An 18,403-nucleotide genomic window follows, 5' to 3' on the forward strand; every position below is an offset into this window, starting at 1 on the left:
TTTTGTTTGAAATCCAAAAATTTTTGGGAAAATTGAGCAATATGTAAATAGAAATGGAAGGATTTAAAATACCTCACGAAAAACAGGACATTGTTATGGAAATATTTTCTGTTTACTTCTTGTAGTTGACAAACTTTCTAGAGAAAGAGGAATCAGATGTTTTATTATTCCATCAGTTATTTGGGTGTTCTGTCAACGCGTATAACATCCAAAGAACAAATATTATTTAGAAATATATTAAAGAACTGGTGTGTAAACTGCATTTTTAGCAGATATTTCAACATGACACGCTAATGTGCAATATTTAAAATATCTGTAAAAAATTCATTTTACACACCAGTAAACAACCAAAAAGAAAATTATTTCTTAAATAACAAGACAAAAATGAAAAGAGATTTTGGTGCCATCTTGACTTACATTACGAAATATCATGTAAATATCTGTTATTGGTACCTACCTCCTGTCATTGTGATATGTAAATATCTGTAATTGGTACCTACCTCCTGTCATTGTGATATCATGTAAATATCTGTAATTGGTACCTACCTCCTGTCATTGTGATATGTAAATATCTGTAATTGGTACCTACCTCCTGTCATTGTGATATGTAAATATTTGTAATTGGTTCCTACCTCCTGTCATTGTGATATGTAAATATCTGTAATTGGTACCTACCTCCTGTCATTGTGATATGTAAATATCTGTAATTGGTACCTACCTCCTGTCATTGTGATATGTAAATATCTGTAATTGGTACCTACCTCCTGTCATTGTGATATGTAAATATCTGTAATTGGTATGTAAATATCTGTAATTGGTCTACCTCCTGTCATTGTGATATGTAAATCTGTAATTGGTACCTACCTCCTGTCGTTGTGATATGTAAATATCTGTAATTGGTACCTACCTCCTGTCATTGTGATATGTAAATATCTGTAATTGGTACCTACCTCCTGTCATTGTGATATGTGATATGTAAATATCTGTAATTGGTACCTACCTCCTGTCGTTGTGATATGTAAATATCTGTAATTGGTACCTACCTCCTGTCATTGTGATATGTAAATATTTGTAATTGGTTCCTACCTCCTGTCATTGTGATATCATGTAAATATCTGTGATTGGTACCTACCTCCTGTCATTGTGATATGTAAATATCTGTAATTGGTACCTACCTCCTGTCATTGTGATATGTAAATATCTGTAATTGGTACCTACCTCCTGTCATTGTGATATCATGTAAATATCTGTAATTGGTACCTACCTCCTGTCATTGTGATATGTAAATATCTGTAATTGGTACCTACCTCCTGTCATTGTGATATGTAAATATCTGTAATTGGTACCTACCTCCTGTCATTGTGATATCATGGAAAAATCTGTAATAGATACCTACCTCCTGTCATTGTGATATGTAAATATCTGTAATTGGTACCTACCTCCTGTCATTGTGATATGAAGTAATAAGGTATAGTTGGAAACGACCTCGCGTCATTTTGTGATGTAAATATCTGTAATTGGTACCTACCTCCTGTCATTGTGATATGTAAATATCTGTAATTGGTACCTACCTCCTGTCATTGTGATATGTAAATATCTGTAATTGGTACCTACCTCCTGTCATTGTGATATGTAAATATCTGTAATTGGTACCTACCTCCTGTCATTGTGATATGTAAATATCTGTAATTGGTACCTACCTCCTGTCATTGTGATATGTAAATATCTGTAATTGGTACCTACCTCCTGTCATTGTGATATGTAAATATCTGTAATTGGTACCTACCTCCTGTCATTGTGATATGTAAATATCTGTAATTGGTACCTACCTCCTGTCATTGTGATATTGGATCTGTATAGGATTAAATAGTGTAGTGTCCTCAGGTAGATCTGTATAGGATTAAATAGAGTAGTGTCCTCCTAGATCTGTATAGGATTAAATAGAGTAGTGTCCTCGTGTGGATGTAAATAGGATTAATTGTGATAGAGTAGTGTCCTGTGTAGGATTAAATAGAGTAGTGTCCTCGGGTATATCTGTATAGGATTAAATAGAGCAGTGTCCTCGAGGGGATCTGTATAGGATTAAATAGTGTAGTGTCCTCAGGTAGATCTGTATAGGATTAAATAGAGTAGTGTCCTTGGTTAGATCTGTATAGGATTAAATAGAGTAGTGTCCTCAGGTGGATCTGTATAGGAGTAAATAGTGTAGTGTCCTCAGGTGGATCTGTATAGGAGTAAATAGTGTAGTGTCCTCAGGTAGATCTGTATAGGATTAAATAGAGTAGTGTCCTTGGTTAGATCTGTATAGGATTAAATAGAGTAGTGTATAAGATTAAATAGAGTAGTGTCCTTGGGTAGATCTGTATAGGATTAAATAGAGTAGTGTCCTTGGTTAGATATGATTAAATAGAGTAGTGTCCTCAGGTGGATCAGTATAGGATTAAATAGAGTAGTGTCCTCAGGTAGATCTGTATAGGATTAAATAGAGTAGTGTCCTTGGTTGGATCTGTATAGGATTAAATAGAGTAGTGTCCTTGGTTAGATCTGTATAGGATTAAATAGTAGATCTGTATAGGATGTAAATAGAGTAGGGTGGATCTGTATAGGATTAAATAGAGTAGTGTCCTCGGGTAGATCTGTATAGGATTAAATAGAGTAGTGTCCTTGGTTAGATCTGTATAGGATTAAATAGTGTAGTGTCCTCAGGTAGATCTGTATAGGATTAAATAGAGTAGTGTCCTTGGTTAGATCTGTATAGGATTAAATAGAGTAGTGTCCTGTATAGGATTAAATAGAGTAGTGTCCTTGGGTAGATTAGAGGATTAAATAGTAGTGTCCTCTGTATAGGATTAAATAGAGTAGTGTCCTTGGTTGGATCTATATAGGATTAAAAAGAGTAGTGTCCTCAGGTAGATCTGTATAGGATTAAATAGAGTAGTGTCCTTGGTAGATCTGTATAGGATTAAATAGAGTAGTAGATCTGTATAGGATTAAATAGAGTAGTGTCCTTGGTTAGATCTGTATAGGATTAAATAGAGTAGTGTAGTATAGGATTCTGTAGTGTCCTAGGATCTTAAGGATTAAATAGAGTAGTGTCCTCGGGTGGATCTGTCTAGTATTAAATAGAGTATTGTCCTCTGGTGGATCTGTCTAGGATTAAATAGAGTAGTGTCCTCTGGTGGATCTGTATAGGATTAAATAGAGTAGTGTCCTTGGTTAGATCTGTATAGGATTAAATAGAGTAGTGTCCTTGGTTGGATCTGTATAGGATTAAATAGAGTAGTGTCCTTGGTTAGATCTGTATAGGATTAAATAGAGTAGATCTGTATAGGATTAAATAGTAGTGTCCTTGGTAGATCTGTATAGGATTAAATAGAGTAGTGTCCTCAGGTAGATCTGTATAGGATTAAATAGAGTAGTGTCCTGGGTAGATCTGTATAGGATTAAATAGAGTAGTGTCCTGTATAGGATTAAATGTCCTTGGGTAGATCTGTATAGGATTAAATAGAGTAGTGTCCTTGGTTAGATCTGTATAGGATTAAAGAGAGTAGTGTCCTTGGTTAGATCTGTATAGGATTAAATAGAGTAGTGTCCTTGGTTGGATCTGTATAGGATTAAACAGAGTAGTGTCCTTGGTTAGATCTGTATAGGATTAAATAGAGTAGTGTCCTCAGGTGGATCTGTATAGGATTTAGATCTGTATAGGATTAAATAGAGTAGTGTCCTCAGGTAGATCTGTATAGGATTAAATAGAGTAGTGTCCTTGGTTAGATCTGTATAGGATTAAATAGAGTAGTGTCCTTGGTTAGATCTGTATAGGATTAAATAGAGTAGTGTCCTCGGGTGGGTCTGTGTAGGATTAAATAGAGTAGTGTCCTCAGGTAGATCTGTATAGGATTAAATAGAGTAGTGTCCTTGGTTAGATCTGTATAGGATTAAATAGAGTAGTGTCCTTGGGTAGATCTGTATAGGATTAAATAGAGTAGTGTCCTTGGTAGATCTGTATAGGGATTAGAAATAGGATTAAATAGAGTAGTGTCCTTGGTTGGATCTGTATAGGATTAAATAGAGTAGTGTCCTCGGGTAGATCTGTATAGGATTAAATAGAGTAGTGTCCTCGGGTAGATCTGTATAGGATTAAATAGAGTAGTGTCCTCGGGTAGATCTGTGTAGGATTAAATAGAGTAGTGTCCTCGGGTGGATCTGTGTAGGATTAAATAGAGTAGTGTCCTTGGTTAGATCTGTATAGGATTAAATAGAGTTGTGTCCTATAGGATTAAATAGAGTAGTGTCCTCTGGTGGATCTGTATAGGATTAAATAGAGTAGTGTCCTCGTGTAGATCTGTATAGGATTAAATAGAGTGGTGTCCTCAGGTGGATCTGTATAGGATTAAATAGAGTAGTGTCCTTGGTTAGATCTGTATAGGATTAAATAGAGTAGTGTCCTCGGGTAGATCTGTATAGGATTAAATAGAGTAGTGTCCTCGGGTGGATCTGTATAGGATTAAATAGTGTAGTGTCCTCAGGTAGATCTGTATAGGATTAAATAGAGTAGTGTCCTTGGTTAGATCTGTATAGGATTAAATAGAGTAGTGTCCTTGGTTAGATCTGTATAGGATTAAATAGAGTAGTGTCCTTGGTTAGATCTGTATAGGATTAAATAGAGTAGTGTCCTTGGTTAGATCTGTATAGGATTAAATAGAGTAGTGTCCTTGGTTAGATCTGTATAGGATTAAATAGAGTAGTGTCCTTGGTTAGATCTGTATAGGATTAAATAGTGTAGTGTCCTTGGTTAGATCTGTATAGGATTAAATAGAGTAGTGTCCTTGTGTGGATCTGTATAGGATTAAATAGAGTAGTGTCCGATCTGTATAGGATTAAATAGAGTAGTGTCCTTGGTTGGATCTGTATAGGATTAAATAGAGTAGTGTCCTTGGGTAGATCTGTATAGGATTAAATAGAGTAGTGTCCTTGTGTGGATCTGTATAGGATTAAATAGTGTAGTGTCCTCAGGTAGATCTGTATAGGATTAAATAGAGTAGTGTCCTTGGTTAGATCTGTATAGGATTAAATAGAGTAGTGTCCTTGGTTAGATCTGTATAGGATTAAATAGAGTAGTGTCCTTGGTTAGATCTGTATAGGATTAAATAGAGTAGTGTCCTCGGGTAGATCTGTATAGGATTAAATAGAGTAGTGTCCTTGGTTAGATCTGTATAGGATTAAATAGAGTAGTGTCCTTGGTTAGATCTGTATAGGATTAAATAGAGTAGTGTCCTTGGTTAGATCTGTATAGGATTAAATAGAGTAGTGTCCTAGATCTGTATAGGATTAAATAGAGTAGTATAGGATTAAATAGAGTAGTGTCCTTGGTAGATCTGTATAGGATTAAATAGAGTAGTGTCCTAGTGGGTAGATCTGTATAGGATTAAATAGAGTAGTGTCCTCAGGTAGATCTAGGATTAAATAGGATTAGATCTGTATAGGATTAAATAGAGTAGTGTCCTTGGGTAGATCTGTATAGGATTAAATAGAGTAGTGTCCTTGGTTAGATCTGTATAGGTAGAGTAGTGTCCTTGGTTAGATCTGTATAGGATTAAATAGATTAAATAGTGTAGTGTCCTCAGGTAGATCGGTATAGGATTAAATAGTGTAGTGTCCTTGGTTAGATCTGTAGAGGATTAAATAGAGTAGTGTCCTTGGTTAGATCTGTATAGGATTAAATAGAGTAGTGTCCTCAGGTAGATCTGTATAGGATTAAATAGAGTAGTGTCCTTGGTTAGATCTGTATAGGATTAAATAGAGTAGTGTCCTCAGGTGGATCTGTATAGGATTAAATAGAGTAGTGTCCTCAGCTGGATCTGTATAGGATTAAATAGAGTTGTGTCCTCGGGTAGATCTGTATAGGATTAAATAGAGTAGTGTCCTTGGTTGGATCTGTATAGGATTAAATAGAGTAGTGTCCTTGGTTAGATCTGTATAGGATTAAATAGAGTAGTGTCCTTGGTTAGATCTGTATAGGATTAAATAGAGTAGTGTCCTCAGGTGGATCTGTATAGGATTAAATAGAGTAGTGTCCTCAGGTAGATCTGTATAGGATTAAATAGAGTAGTGTCCTCAGGTAGATCTGTATAGGATTAAATAGAGTAGTGTCCTCAGGTAGATCTGTATAGGTATAGGATTAAATAGAGTAGTGTCCTTGGTAGATCTGTATAGGATTAAATAGAGTAGTGTCCTGGTAGATCTGTATAGGATTAAATAGAGTAGTGTCCTCAGGTAGATCTGTATAGGATTAAATAGAGTAGTGTCCTCAGGTAGATCTGTATAGGATTAAATAGAGTAGTGTCCTCAGGTGGATCTGTATAGGAGTAAATAGTGTAGTGTCCTCAGGTAGATCTGTATAGGATTAAATAGTGTAGTGTCCTCAGGTAAATCTGTATAGGATTAAATAGAGTAGTGTCCTTGGTTAGATCTGTATAGGATTAAATAGAGTAGTGTCCTCGGGTAGATCTGTATAGGATTAAATAGAGTAGTGTCCTTGGTTAGATCTGTATAGGATTAAATAGAGTAGTGTCCTCGGGTGGATCTGTATAGGATTAAATAGAGTAGTGTCCTCAGGTAGATCTGTATAGGATTAAATAGAGTAGTGTCCTAGGGTAGATCTGTATAGGATTAAATAGAGTAGTGTCCTTGGTTAGATCTGTATAGGATTAAATAGAGTAGTGTCCTTGGTTAGATCTGTATAGGATTAAATAGAGTAGTGTCCTCGTGTGGATCTGTGTAGGATTAAATAGAGTAGTGTCCTCGAGGGGATCTGTATAGGATTAAATCTGTATAGGATTAAATAGAGTAGTGTCCTCAGGTAGAGATCTGTATAGGATTAGTGTCCTCAGGTAGATCTGTATAGGATTAAATAGAGTAGTGTCCTCAAAAGAGGTAGATCTGTATAGGATTAAATAGAGTAGTGTCCTTCAGTATAGGATTAAATAGATAGTGTATAGGATTAAATAGAGTAGTGTCCTTGGTTAGATCTGTATAGGATTAAATAGAGTAGTGTCCTAGGTTAGATCTGTATAGGATTAAATAGAGTAGTGTCCTAGGTTAGATCTGTATAGGATTAAATAGACCAAACCTGAAAAGTGATCCTAGGTGGATCTGTATAGGTTAATATAGTGTCCTCAGGTAGATCTGTATAGGATTAAAACATGTCCTCAGCGAGGAAGTCTACACGAGACGTCAGACTGGGCCAGGAAGTCTACATGAAAAGTCAGACAGGGCGAGGAAGTCTACACAAGACATCAGATGGGGCGAGGAAGTCTACACGAGACGTCAGACGGGGCGAGGAAGTCCACACGAGACGTCAGACGGGGCGAGAAAGTCTACACGAGACATCAGACTGGGCGAGGAAGTCTACACGAGACGTCAGACGGGGCGAGGAAGTCTACACGAGACGTCAGACTGGGTTTGATGTCATAACTCAACATAGATATTTCTATAATATTCCTTACCTGGCCTTTGTAGGTTCCTCTGTAAACAGCTCCATATCCTCCGTCTCCCAGCAGATCGTAAGGACTGAATCAGTTACACCAAGGAATGTGTTTAAAAAAAAGGTTTCCATTTTGAGAACATAATATTATTAAGACTGACAAAGATTTTAGCCTTGTCAACCACAACTCGTCTTAATCTTCTTTTCAATAAAACTGGTCACTCTTTCCTTTAATTGTGATTTGCTCTTGCTTCACCAATTTAAAATTTGATCTAAATTCTTGATAATGTGATGATATTTTCTGAAACCCTTTGAACAATTTTCAGACAATGGAAAAGAAATTACTTGGACCAGTAAAACGAACTCACAGTTCAATATTTAGTCAATAACTAGTAGAAGTCACACTTTCATGAAAAATGTCATCAGCAAATAGTGTATCTTTATGATATTGAAAAGTAGCTATAACAAGATATTTCACCTTTCAGAGAATTCAAAAACTGAGTGATCAACCTGAAGCTCTGGTTTTAAGTCATTCAGAATGATGTCTGGTGCCTGAAATGATAAAACTCAATTTATCTTTTATTTTATTATCTTCCTGCCAGATAAAGCTTATTTATTTTTGAGCCTGACGTGACTCTAGGTAAGGTCAGTAATGGTCCTCATAACACGACCAACGGAATAAATATCAGGCTTTCTTCTTAATATTTTGAATTCAAAATAAATCCTGATCATGGCACTTTGAAATTTCTTGATGAAACTGGTCTAGTATCAGGGGAGGCTACTCCGGGAAAAAATATTTGACACCAGGACTCAAAAAAAAATCCACTTCTATCTATGGATGGCTCATTTTCCTGCGTAAGTAACTTCTAAACAAATTATCTATTGAATTCTGTGAGTGGTCCAGTCTCAATATAACCTGGAGTCCTGGGGTGGGATAGATGTTTTACTGGAATAGCCCTAAACAAAACCTGGAGTCCTGGGGTGGGATAGATGTTTTACTGGAGTAGCCCTTAACAAAACCTGGAGTGCTGGGGTGGGATAAATGTTTCACTGGAATTGCCCTAAACATAACCTAGAGCCCTGGGGTGGATAGATGTTTTACTGGAATAGCCCAAAACAAAACCTGGAGTTCTGGGGAGGGATAAATGTTTCACTGGAATTGCCCTAAACATAACCTAGAGCCCTGGGGTGGATAGATGTTTTACTGGAATAGCCCAATAGCCAAGGACACTTTCATCATAGAATGAAACTTTACCAACATACCAATTCGGACAAAGGGACATAACCCATATGAACATCACAGAAGATCTCCAATCCATTTTTGGTCTGGTCTAGTAGATCGTCCAATAGAAAGTGTTTCTGAGCATCCACATCTGAGTTTAAAGAAAAAATTTTACTTTCTAATGAAAAATCAATCGTTATTAAGTTTAAAACATATTTGTATTTTTCCCACATTTTGCTTGGTTCTGACACTTTCCATAGCAGTTTATTAGAAATCTAGGAAACAGACCAGTCAATGCAGATACTGTTGTGTCTTTGAGAAAACACTTTATCCTAATTGCTCTGGCTTGCATGTGATGGACCTCCCATATGTTGTTCAGTGTGGTAGACACCAGCTACTAAACAGAGAATCAGCCTTAAAATCACCATGGCTGTTAAGGGGGTGATAAGCAAAGCAAACAAATCATCCTCTATTCTTGATAATTACACCAAAACGTTGTCAAAACTATGGGCATGAGGGTGAATTTTAAAAAATTGAAAAAATTGCAAAAAGATCATATCCTATTTATTTACTCAAATGCACAATATTCGTACACAGTTACATAAGTAAGTATACTATGTCTATTTATTTACATAGCACAAAGTTTAAATTCTACATACTTTATCAGATGTATCCGGTAATAAGTCCATGCCTGATAATAAGCCCACCCATATATGTAATGCAGTTCAATAAACTGTAAACTGCTGAATCCTATTTTAGTCTCCTGTATCAAGCCAAAATTAAACAATCTTTACTTGTACATCCAGTGCAGGGTACATGTTGTACCAGGAGTTCTCTCCCCTGGACTGGATCCAGACTGGTCAGACCAGGATACCATTCCTCCACCAGAGCACATACATGGTCTACTAGGAGCCCAAACAACCTGGATCATAAACAAAATAAAACTATGTGATTCAGGTCATTTTTTTTTATCAAAAACTTATTCCGACATTAGTAACTGTTCAATGACCAATCATATCCACCATTATTTCAATAATGGTTGCTCTGACCAATCACCAGAAGTGTTTTATTGATGCTGACTATTTTGACAATCCAAAAGCTCTGTTACATTCATATTTTGATACCCTTCATATTGTCCAATCACATGCACTGTAACATTGAAGCACAGCATGTTGACCAATCACTATCAAACAGCAGTGGTCCGACCACGTGGGTTTTCCCCGGGTACTCCAGTTTCCTCCCACAATAACACCCCTCGCGCACTTACATCTGGGTCAACAAGAGTGATTAGTATAAGTTGACATAACTTGTTTCTCAATTGTTGTAAAATAAATAAAGTTTATATTATTGACCAATCGGATTCATTGTAACAGACTTACGTGGATCCCTTTGAGGTGTTGGGCACCATCAGGTGTATCTCCTCGTCCTCTAGGAAGTAATAATCCAACAGAAAGAAAGCATCCTGATAACAGACAAAACAACAGTGTTTAAACATGATGATTATAGTAAAACAACAGTGTTTAAACATGATGATTATAGTAAAACAACAGTGTTTAAACATGATGATTAGAGTAAAACAACAGTGTTTAAACATGATGATTATAGTAAAACAACAGTGTTTAAACATGATGATTATAGTAAAACAACAGTGTTTAAACATGATGATTATAGTAAAACAACAGTGTTTAAACATGATGATTATAGTAAAACAACAGTGTTTAAACATGATGATTATAGTAAAACAAGTGTTTAAACATGATGATTATAGTAAAACAACAGTGTTTAAACATGATGATTATAGTAAAACAACAGTGTTTAAACATGGTGATTATAGTAAAACAACAGTGTTTAAACATGATGATTATAGTAAAACAACAGTGTTTAAACATGATGATTATAGTAAAACAACAGTGTTTAAACATGATGATTATAGTAAAACAACAGTGTTTAAACATGGTGATTATAGTAAAACAACAGTGTTTAAACATGATGATTATAGTAAAACAACAGTGTTTAAACATGATGATTATGATATATATAGTACAACAACAGTGTTTAAATGTGATGATTATAGTAAAACAACAGTGTTTAAACATGATGATTATAGTAAAACAACAGTGTTTAAACATGATGATTATAGTAAAACAACAGTGTTTAAACATGATGATTATAGTAAAACAACAGTGTTTAAATGTGATGATTATATAGTACAACAACAGTGTTTAAATGTGATGATTATAGTAAAACAACAGTGTTTAAACATGATGATTATAGTAAAACAACAGTGTTTAAACATGATGATTATAGTAAAACAACAGTGTTTAAACATGATGATTATGATATATATAGTACAACAACAGTGTTTAAATGTGATGATTATAGTAAAACAACAGTGTTTAAACATGATGATTATAGTAAAACAACAGTGTTTAAACATGATGATTATAGTAAAACAACAGTGTTTAAACATGATGATTAGAGTAAAACAACAGTGTTTAAACATGATGATTATAGAAAAACAACAGTGTTTAAACATGATGATTATAGTAAAACAAGTGTTTAAACATGATGATTATAGTAAAACAACAGTGTTTAAACATGATGATTATAGTAAAACAACAGTGTTTAAACATGATGATTATAGTAAAACAACAGTGTTTAAACATGATGATTATAGTAAAACAACAGTGTTTAAACATGATGATTATAGTAAAACAACAGTGTTTAAATATGATGATTATAGTAAAACAACAGTGTTTAAATGATATATATAGTACAGTACTGTATTATTAATCTTAACAAAACAGGAGTTAGTCTATGTTCAACTTACACAGGTAGTTCCTGCAAACTAATTTCTTTTTTTTAATAAATGATTTACTTAATTTACAAATTTAACATTTGAAGCAAGATTGCGAACATTGATTGTAGTGAGTTAAGACAGACAATGATTTTCGTATTTAACTAGTTTTCCTTTATAAAAAAAGTCTGTTTATCTTTAATGCAGGTTTTCATGAATCTACATACACAGCTGTAACAAGTTTCGTAAAACTAATGTTTAATCCAGGGTTGAGGATAATTCATTTCCTCCAATGAATGATTCTGACGAGTTTGTTTAAAATGAAACGTTCTGGTTTAGATCTGTAACATGTTTGAATTCTATGACACCTTTATACAAATTTCAAAAATACTGTTGACCTTTACATCACTACCCAAACATAAACACAGACATTTATTGAGTATGAAAGTCAACTACGTGGACTTATTCCTTCGGACATTGTACAATATGCTGTTACTTTAGTGTCAAGAGTTGTTCCGGTCTACGAGCTGGTCACCACTGACCTGTTTGTCTCAAATGCCCTACAGTAAGCTTACATGTCGTGGGCGAATCAGCAACCAGATAGGGGCTCCCTATGGGGTGTAATTAAAGACAAAATGGTAACACAGAAATCATTAAAGGAAAGGGCTTGAATTTGTTATTTTACTGAAACCATGAACATCAGTGGCCACAACAGAAAGTGGGTTTAGAGTAGTATCTATCATACTTACATTGGACCAGTAGCCAAATATACCCTTCTGCCAGTACTTCATTGTTGGGGGTTTCTTCTCCTCCACCAAAGCCTGACAATATAGGACTGCTGGATCATTGCTTACATTATGTAAAATCTAATTTCTAATTTCAAAGTTTTGAATCTACCATGTGCTTAATATCACATAATAACATACAGCAGTTAAGATCATCTGAGAACTGGTGACAATCAATTCCTCAAGAAAATTATTTGACATGTGACATCTGTTCATGAATAAAATAGATATTTGGATTCTGGCATTGTTGAAGTGTGACCTAAGATTGTCTTCCTTCCAGATCTATGGTTGTCTCCTCTCTTAAAAATAGAATTGTCTCAATTTTTGAAAAAAATTAAGTTGTCTCCATTTAAATAAAAAATAAAGTTGTCTTCCTTTTTAACCATAAATTACCTCCCCTTTTCAGAACACTTACCAGAGTAAGGGCACTGTTGGAGAATGCGACCAGACGAGTGATGAGGCGTGACCACAGACCCAGTGGCACAAGTGGCATTGTATAGTGACGACTGATCTTTTCTGCAGGGTCAAAGATCAAAGGTCAATATCACAATGTCAAAGTTCATTACAAGTACAAAATATCAAAAGTAAATAAAATATAAAGAATATAAATAGATTTATGATGCAGTGATATATTATTATCTTTAATGTGTTCTTAATTTGTCAAAAAGACAATAAAATATTAAGACTTCAATTATGTGCTAAAATTCTAAAACGGATTAGGACAAGGTACCATTAATTTTCAGCTGTGGTATGTGAAGATCAGGTTGTTCTACAGGCAGATAGAATGGAATGAACACTTCTTCCTCAGAGTATTGCAGTGCAATTTCAAACCTGAAACAATGCACACATTGCTAGAAACATCATCAGTGTGTCTACTCCACAAATTGGAATCAGACCGTCTCCTCCACAAATTGGAATCAGACCGTCTCCTCCACAAATTGGAATCAGACCGTCTCCTCCACAAATTGGAAACAGACCGTCTCCTCCACAAATTGGAATCAGACCGTCTCCTCCACAAATTCGAATTCTTACACACAGATATATTGGTATGAACTCGGTCAACCATGCAAATTTAAAAGACACTTCATATGAGGTGACATTATTTTTCAACATAAAATGCAGTCTAAATAACACAAAATATGCCTTGCAATATCAAAGTCTCCATATTTTTATATAAATCTGTGTTTTACACCTTTTGGTTGTGCCATTGATAGAATTAAAGGTTTGTTTTGGCGTTTAAAACATAAGTATTGGATACAGAAATTAAAATATATCTAGTATATCATTTATATCAATTTGATTTATCTTACAACAAATTCCAAACAAGCTTAAAGCTTATATCAATCACTCTTGTTGGCTAAGATGGAAGCCCACAAGGGGTCTTACAGTAGCAGGAAACCAAAGTACCAGGGGAAAATTCATGTGGTTAGGCAGTTGACTCCCTAGCATTAGAGAGACTCAATGATATTGATGTAAATATAAAACCATTAAATCTTTCTGCTCCTGATCACATTGCCTTTATTTTTTTCCCTGACCTAATTATAACTCATAACCTTGACCTATAAATCAATAATGAAATATTAATTTGATTCATTAAATACTATCATGACTTTGACCCTGGTAGTCAGTTCTAGGACAAAAAGCTAATAGCCATTTAAGAAAATGTTTCAATACACACCTTTGGCTTTGATCGAATAAACACTAATATCACAAAGAATATTAGACTTTTGTGGTTTTGAAAATATGGTCAATTATTTGACATTGACTTGAAAACCACCAGTGACCTTGATTAAGTATTGACCTTGACACACTACTGTTGAAGCACTCCTCCAGAAGTCTGACCTTAACTTAACAACCAACAGTGACCTTGTTTCAACATCTGTTGTGACCTTGACTAAGTATTGACACACTACTGTTTAAACATTTCCCCAGAAGTCTGACCTTGACTTATCAACCAACAGAGACCTTGTTTCAACATCTGTTGTGACCTTGACTAAGTATTGACACACTACTGTTTAAACATTTCCCCAGAAGTCTGACCTTGACTTATCAACCAACAGAGACCTTGTTTCAACATCTGTTGTGACCTTGACTAAGTATTGACATTGACACACTACTGTTTAAACATTTCCCCAGAAGTCTGACCTTGACTTATCAACCAACAGAGACCTTGTTTCAACATCTGTTGTGATCTTGACTAAGTATTGACACATTACTGTTTAAACATTTCCCCAGAAGTCTGACCTTGACTTATCAACCAACAGAGACCTTGTTTCAACATCTGTTGTGATCTTGACTCAAAACTGACTGTGACCTTGTCAGAAGTACTATACAAGTCTGATGTACTGGGGCCATCATTTATGCCTTGACTAGACAACAAATGGTGACCTCAACTCTGTATCTATTGTGACCTTGACTCTGCATCTATTGTGACCTTGACTTGGCATCTATTGTGACCTGGACACTGTATTTATTGTGACCTTGACTAGGTATCTATTGTGACCTTGACTAGGTATCTATTGTGACCTTGACTTAGTATCTATCGTGACCTTGACTTGGTATCTATTTTGACCTTGACTTGGCATCTATCGTGACCTTGACTTGGTATCTATCATGACTTTGACTAGGTAACCATTGTGACCTTGACTAGGTATCTATTGTAACCTTGACTAGGTATCTATTGTGACCTTGACTTGGCATCTATCGTGACCTTGACTAGGTATCTATTGTGACCTTGACTTGGTATCTTGACTAGGTATCTATTGTAACCTTGACTAGGTATCTATTGTGACCTTGACTAGGTATCTATTGTAACCTTGACTAGGTATCTATTGTGACCTTGACTTGCCATTTATCATGACCTTGACTAGGTATCTATTGTGACCTTGACTTGATATCTATTGTGACCTTGACTTAGTATCTATTGTGACCTTGACTTGGTATCTATTGTGACCTTGACTTGGTATCTATCGTGACCTTGACTTGGTATCTATTGTGACCTTGACTCAGTATCTTTTGTGACCTTGACACAGCTACTGTTTACACACTTACTTCTCCAGGAGCCTGATGTACTGAGGAAAAAGTTCGATAGGAAAGGAAGGCCTCTGCTCTTCCTCAACATTCTTTCCTGTTAACAATGCTTTCATATCTTGTTTACGTAGAATCTGAAAACAGCAAGTCAAAAATTCATGTTTCGAGAAATAAAAAAATTCAAGTAAATTTGAGAACTAAACCAAATATAATACATATTTAATCTTAAAACTGTCACTTTCACATTTGCAAGTTAAATCATTAACTAAATTTAAGAGCACACAATATTTCAATGTATAATATTTGATTTTAAAATGTATGTAGTGTCATATTTTTCTGAAAACGAGTCACTTTCTTATAATAAGCTAATCTATATGTTTTGCTGTTCTCTAGGCTTATGTGATGTCCTTCAATAAGCCCACTTTGGTTTTTCAAAGTTTTTTAATCCATGTTTCGAACTGTGTGGGAGACGGTCCTGTTTTCACATTAACACTGACAATGTTATGTAGTGACACCAAGTGAATGAGTTATCAGTAAATGTGATACCAACCCCATTTCTGACTTGTTGGTTGATCTGAGATACCGTAACCTGAGCCATCATGCGACACAGCCAGCCCGGGTCTATAAAGTATAAATCCTTCAGCTTCAGTGCTGCATCCTCGTAGTGCAGCAACACACCACTGCGGTGTAGAAACCGCACCGCCTGCTTCAACTCTTCATCCTCAAGATCAAGCTTGTGGTTCTCAACCACCTTAAGAAGCTGGGTGTGTGTGATGACCGGGTAGGTTTTCTGTTTAGCACGAACCTCTTCCTCCAGAACTTCAGCCAGTTTCTGATAAAACAAAGGTTTCTCATGATCATGAAATCAATACTGGGGTATCATATCTATGTAGGAATGACAATCGAAACAGGTAAAACTTATAATATCTTACATCAATATTTATTTATATCATCAAAAATAACAAAAATCACTAGGAAAATCGTTAATTCAGATTGAATTTAACGGATTTTCTTACTAGGGTTATACAGGTACTGGGGTTATACAGGTACTGGGGTTATACAGGTACTGGGGTTATACAGGTACTGGGTTTAAACAGGTACTGGAGTTATACAGGTACTGGGTTATACAGGTACTGGGGTTATACAGGTACTGGGGTTATACAGGTACTCGGTTATACAGGTACTGGGGTTATACAGGTACTGGGGTTATACAAGTACTGGGGTTATACAGGTACGGGGGTTATACAGGTACTGGGGTTATACAGGTACTGGGGTTATATAGGGTTATACAGGTACTGGGTTATACAGGTACTGGGGTTATACAGGTACTGGGTAATACAGGCACTGGGGTTATACAGGTACTGGGGTTATACAGGTACTAGGGTTAAACAGGTACTGGGGTTATATAGGGTTATACAGGTACTGGGTTATACAGGTACGGGGGTTATACAGGTACTGGGGTTATACAGGTACTGGGGTTATATAGGGTTATACAGGTACTGGGTTATACAGGTACTGGGTTATACAGGTACTGGGTTATACAGGTACTGGGTAATACAGGTACTTGGGTTATACAGGTACTGGGGTTATATAGGCACTGGGTTATACAGGTACTGGGGGTATACAGGTACTGGGGTTATACAGGTACGGGGGTTATACAGGTACTGGGGTTATACAGGTACTTGGGTTATACAGGTACTGGGTTATACAGGTACTGGGGTTATATAGGGTTATACAGGTACTGGGGTTATACAGGTACTGGGGTTATACAGGTACTGGGGTTATACAGGTACGGGGGTTATACAGGTACTGGGGTTATACAGGTACTGGGGTTATACAGGTACTGGGGTTATACAGGTACTGGGGTTATACAGGTACTGGGGTTATACAGGTACTTGGGTTATACAGGTACTGGGTTATACAGGTACTGGGTTATACAGGTACTGGGGTTATATAGGGTTATACAGGTACGGGGGTTATTACTGGGGTTAAACAGGTACTGGGGTTATACAGTTACTGGGGTTATACAGGTACTGGGGTTAAACAGGTACTGGGGTTATACAGGTACTGGGGTTAAACAGGTACTGGGGTTATATAGGGTTATACAGGTACTGGGGTTATATAGGGTTATACAGGTACTGGGTTATACAGGTACTGGGGTTATATAGGGTTATACAGGTACTGGGTTATACAGGTACTGGGGTTATACAGGTACTGGGTAATACAGGTACTGGATTATACAGGTACTGGGGTTATACAGGTACTGGGGTTATACAGGTATTGGGTTATACAGGTACTGGGGTTAAACAGGTACTGGGGTTATATAGGGTTATACAGGTACTGGGTTATACAGGTACTGGGGTTATACAGGTACTGGGTAATACAGGTACTGGGTTATACAGGTACTGGGGTTATACAGGTACTAGGGTTAAACAGGTACTGGGGTTATATAGGGTTATACAGGTACTGGGTCATACAGGTACTGGGGTTATACATACAGGTACTGGGTAATACAGGTACTTGGGTTATATAGGGTTATACAGGTACTGGGGTTATACAGGTACTGGGTTATACAGGTACTTGGGTTATACAGGTACTGGGGTTATACAGGTACTGGGTTATACAGGTACTTGGGTTATATAGGGTTATACAGGTACTGGGGTTATACAGGTACTGGGTTATACAGGTACTGGGTTATACAGGTACTGGGGTTATACAGGTACTGGGGTTATACAGGTACTGGGTAATACAGGTACTTGGGTTATACAGGTACTTGGGTTATACAGGTACTGGGGTTATACAGGTACTGGGGTTATATAGGGTTATACAGGTACTGGGTTATACAGGTACTAGGGTTATATAGGGTTATACAGGTACTGGGTTATACAGGTACTGGGGTTATACAGGTAATGGGTAATACAGGTACTGGGTTATACAGGTACTGGGGTTATACAGGTACTGGGGTTATACAGGTACTGGGTTATACAGGTACTGGGGTTAAACAGGTACTGGGGTTATATAGGGTTATACAGGTACTGGGGTTATACAGGTACTGGGTAATACAGGTACTGGGTAATACAGGTACT

General features: G+C 36.3%; 1 protein-coding gene across 1 annotated transcript in view; it reads right to left on the reverse strand.

Annotated features, from left to right (window-relative positions):
* The window catches only part of LOC132565101 (leucine-rich repeat serine/threonine-protein kinase 2-like), a 107,791-nt gene that overhangs the window by 18,390 nt on the left and 70,998 nt on the right, over nucleotides 1-18,403 (reverse strand). Inside the window, exons 39-49 of the mRNA XM_060229709.1 lie at nucleotides 15,868-16,149; nucleotides 15,339-15,451; nucleotides 13,018-13,118; nucleotides 12,703-12,803; nucleotides 12,252-12,323; nucleotides 10,085-10,167; nucleotides 9,500-9,627; nucleotides 8,747-8,856; nucleotides 7,962-8,035; nucleotides 7,475-7,569; nucleotides 1,001-1,026 (exon numbers count right to left, since the gene is read on the reverse strand). Coding sequence (XP_060085692.1) covers nucleotides 1,001-1,026; nucleotides 7,475-7,569; nucleotides 7,962-8,035; nucleotides 8,747-8,856; nucleotides 9,500-9,627; nucleotides 10,085-10,167; nucleotides 12,252-12,323; nucleotides 12,703-12,803; nucleotides 13,018-13,118; nucleotides 15,339-15,451; nucleotides 15,868-16,149 — 1,185 coding nt within the window. The remainder of the gene's footprint in view (nucleotides 1-1,000; nucleotides 1,027-7,474; nucleotides 7,570-7,961; nucleotides 8,036-8,746; nucleotides 8,857-9,499; nucleotides 9,628-10,084; nucleotides 10,168-12,251; nucleotides 12,324-12,702; nucleotides 12,804-13,017; nucleotides 13,119-15,338; nucleotides 15,452-15,867; nucleotides 16,150-18,403) is intronic.

This window comes from Ylistrum balloti, unplaced genomic scaffold, assembly GCF_031769215.1.
Source record: "Ylistrum balloti isolate Yb309-2 unplaced genomic scaffold, AGI_CSIRO_Ybal_v1 Utg369692, whole genome shotgun sequence".
Taxonomy (NCBI): Eukaryota; Metazoa; Mollusca; class Bivalvia; order Pectinida; family Pectinidae; genus Ylistrum; species Ylistrum balloti.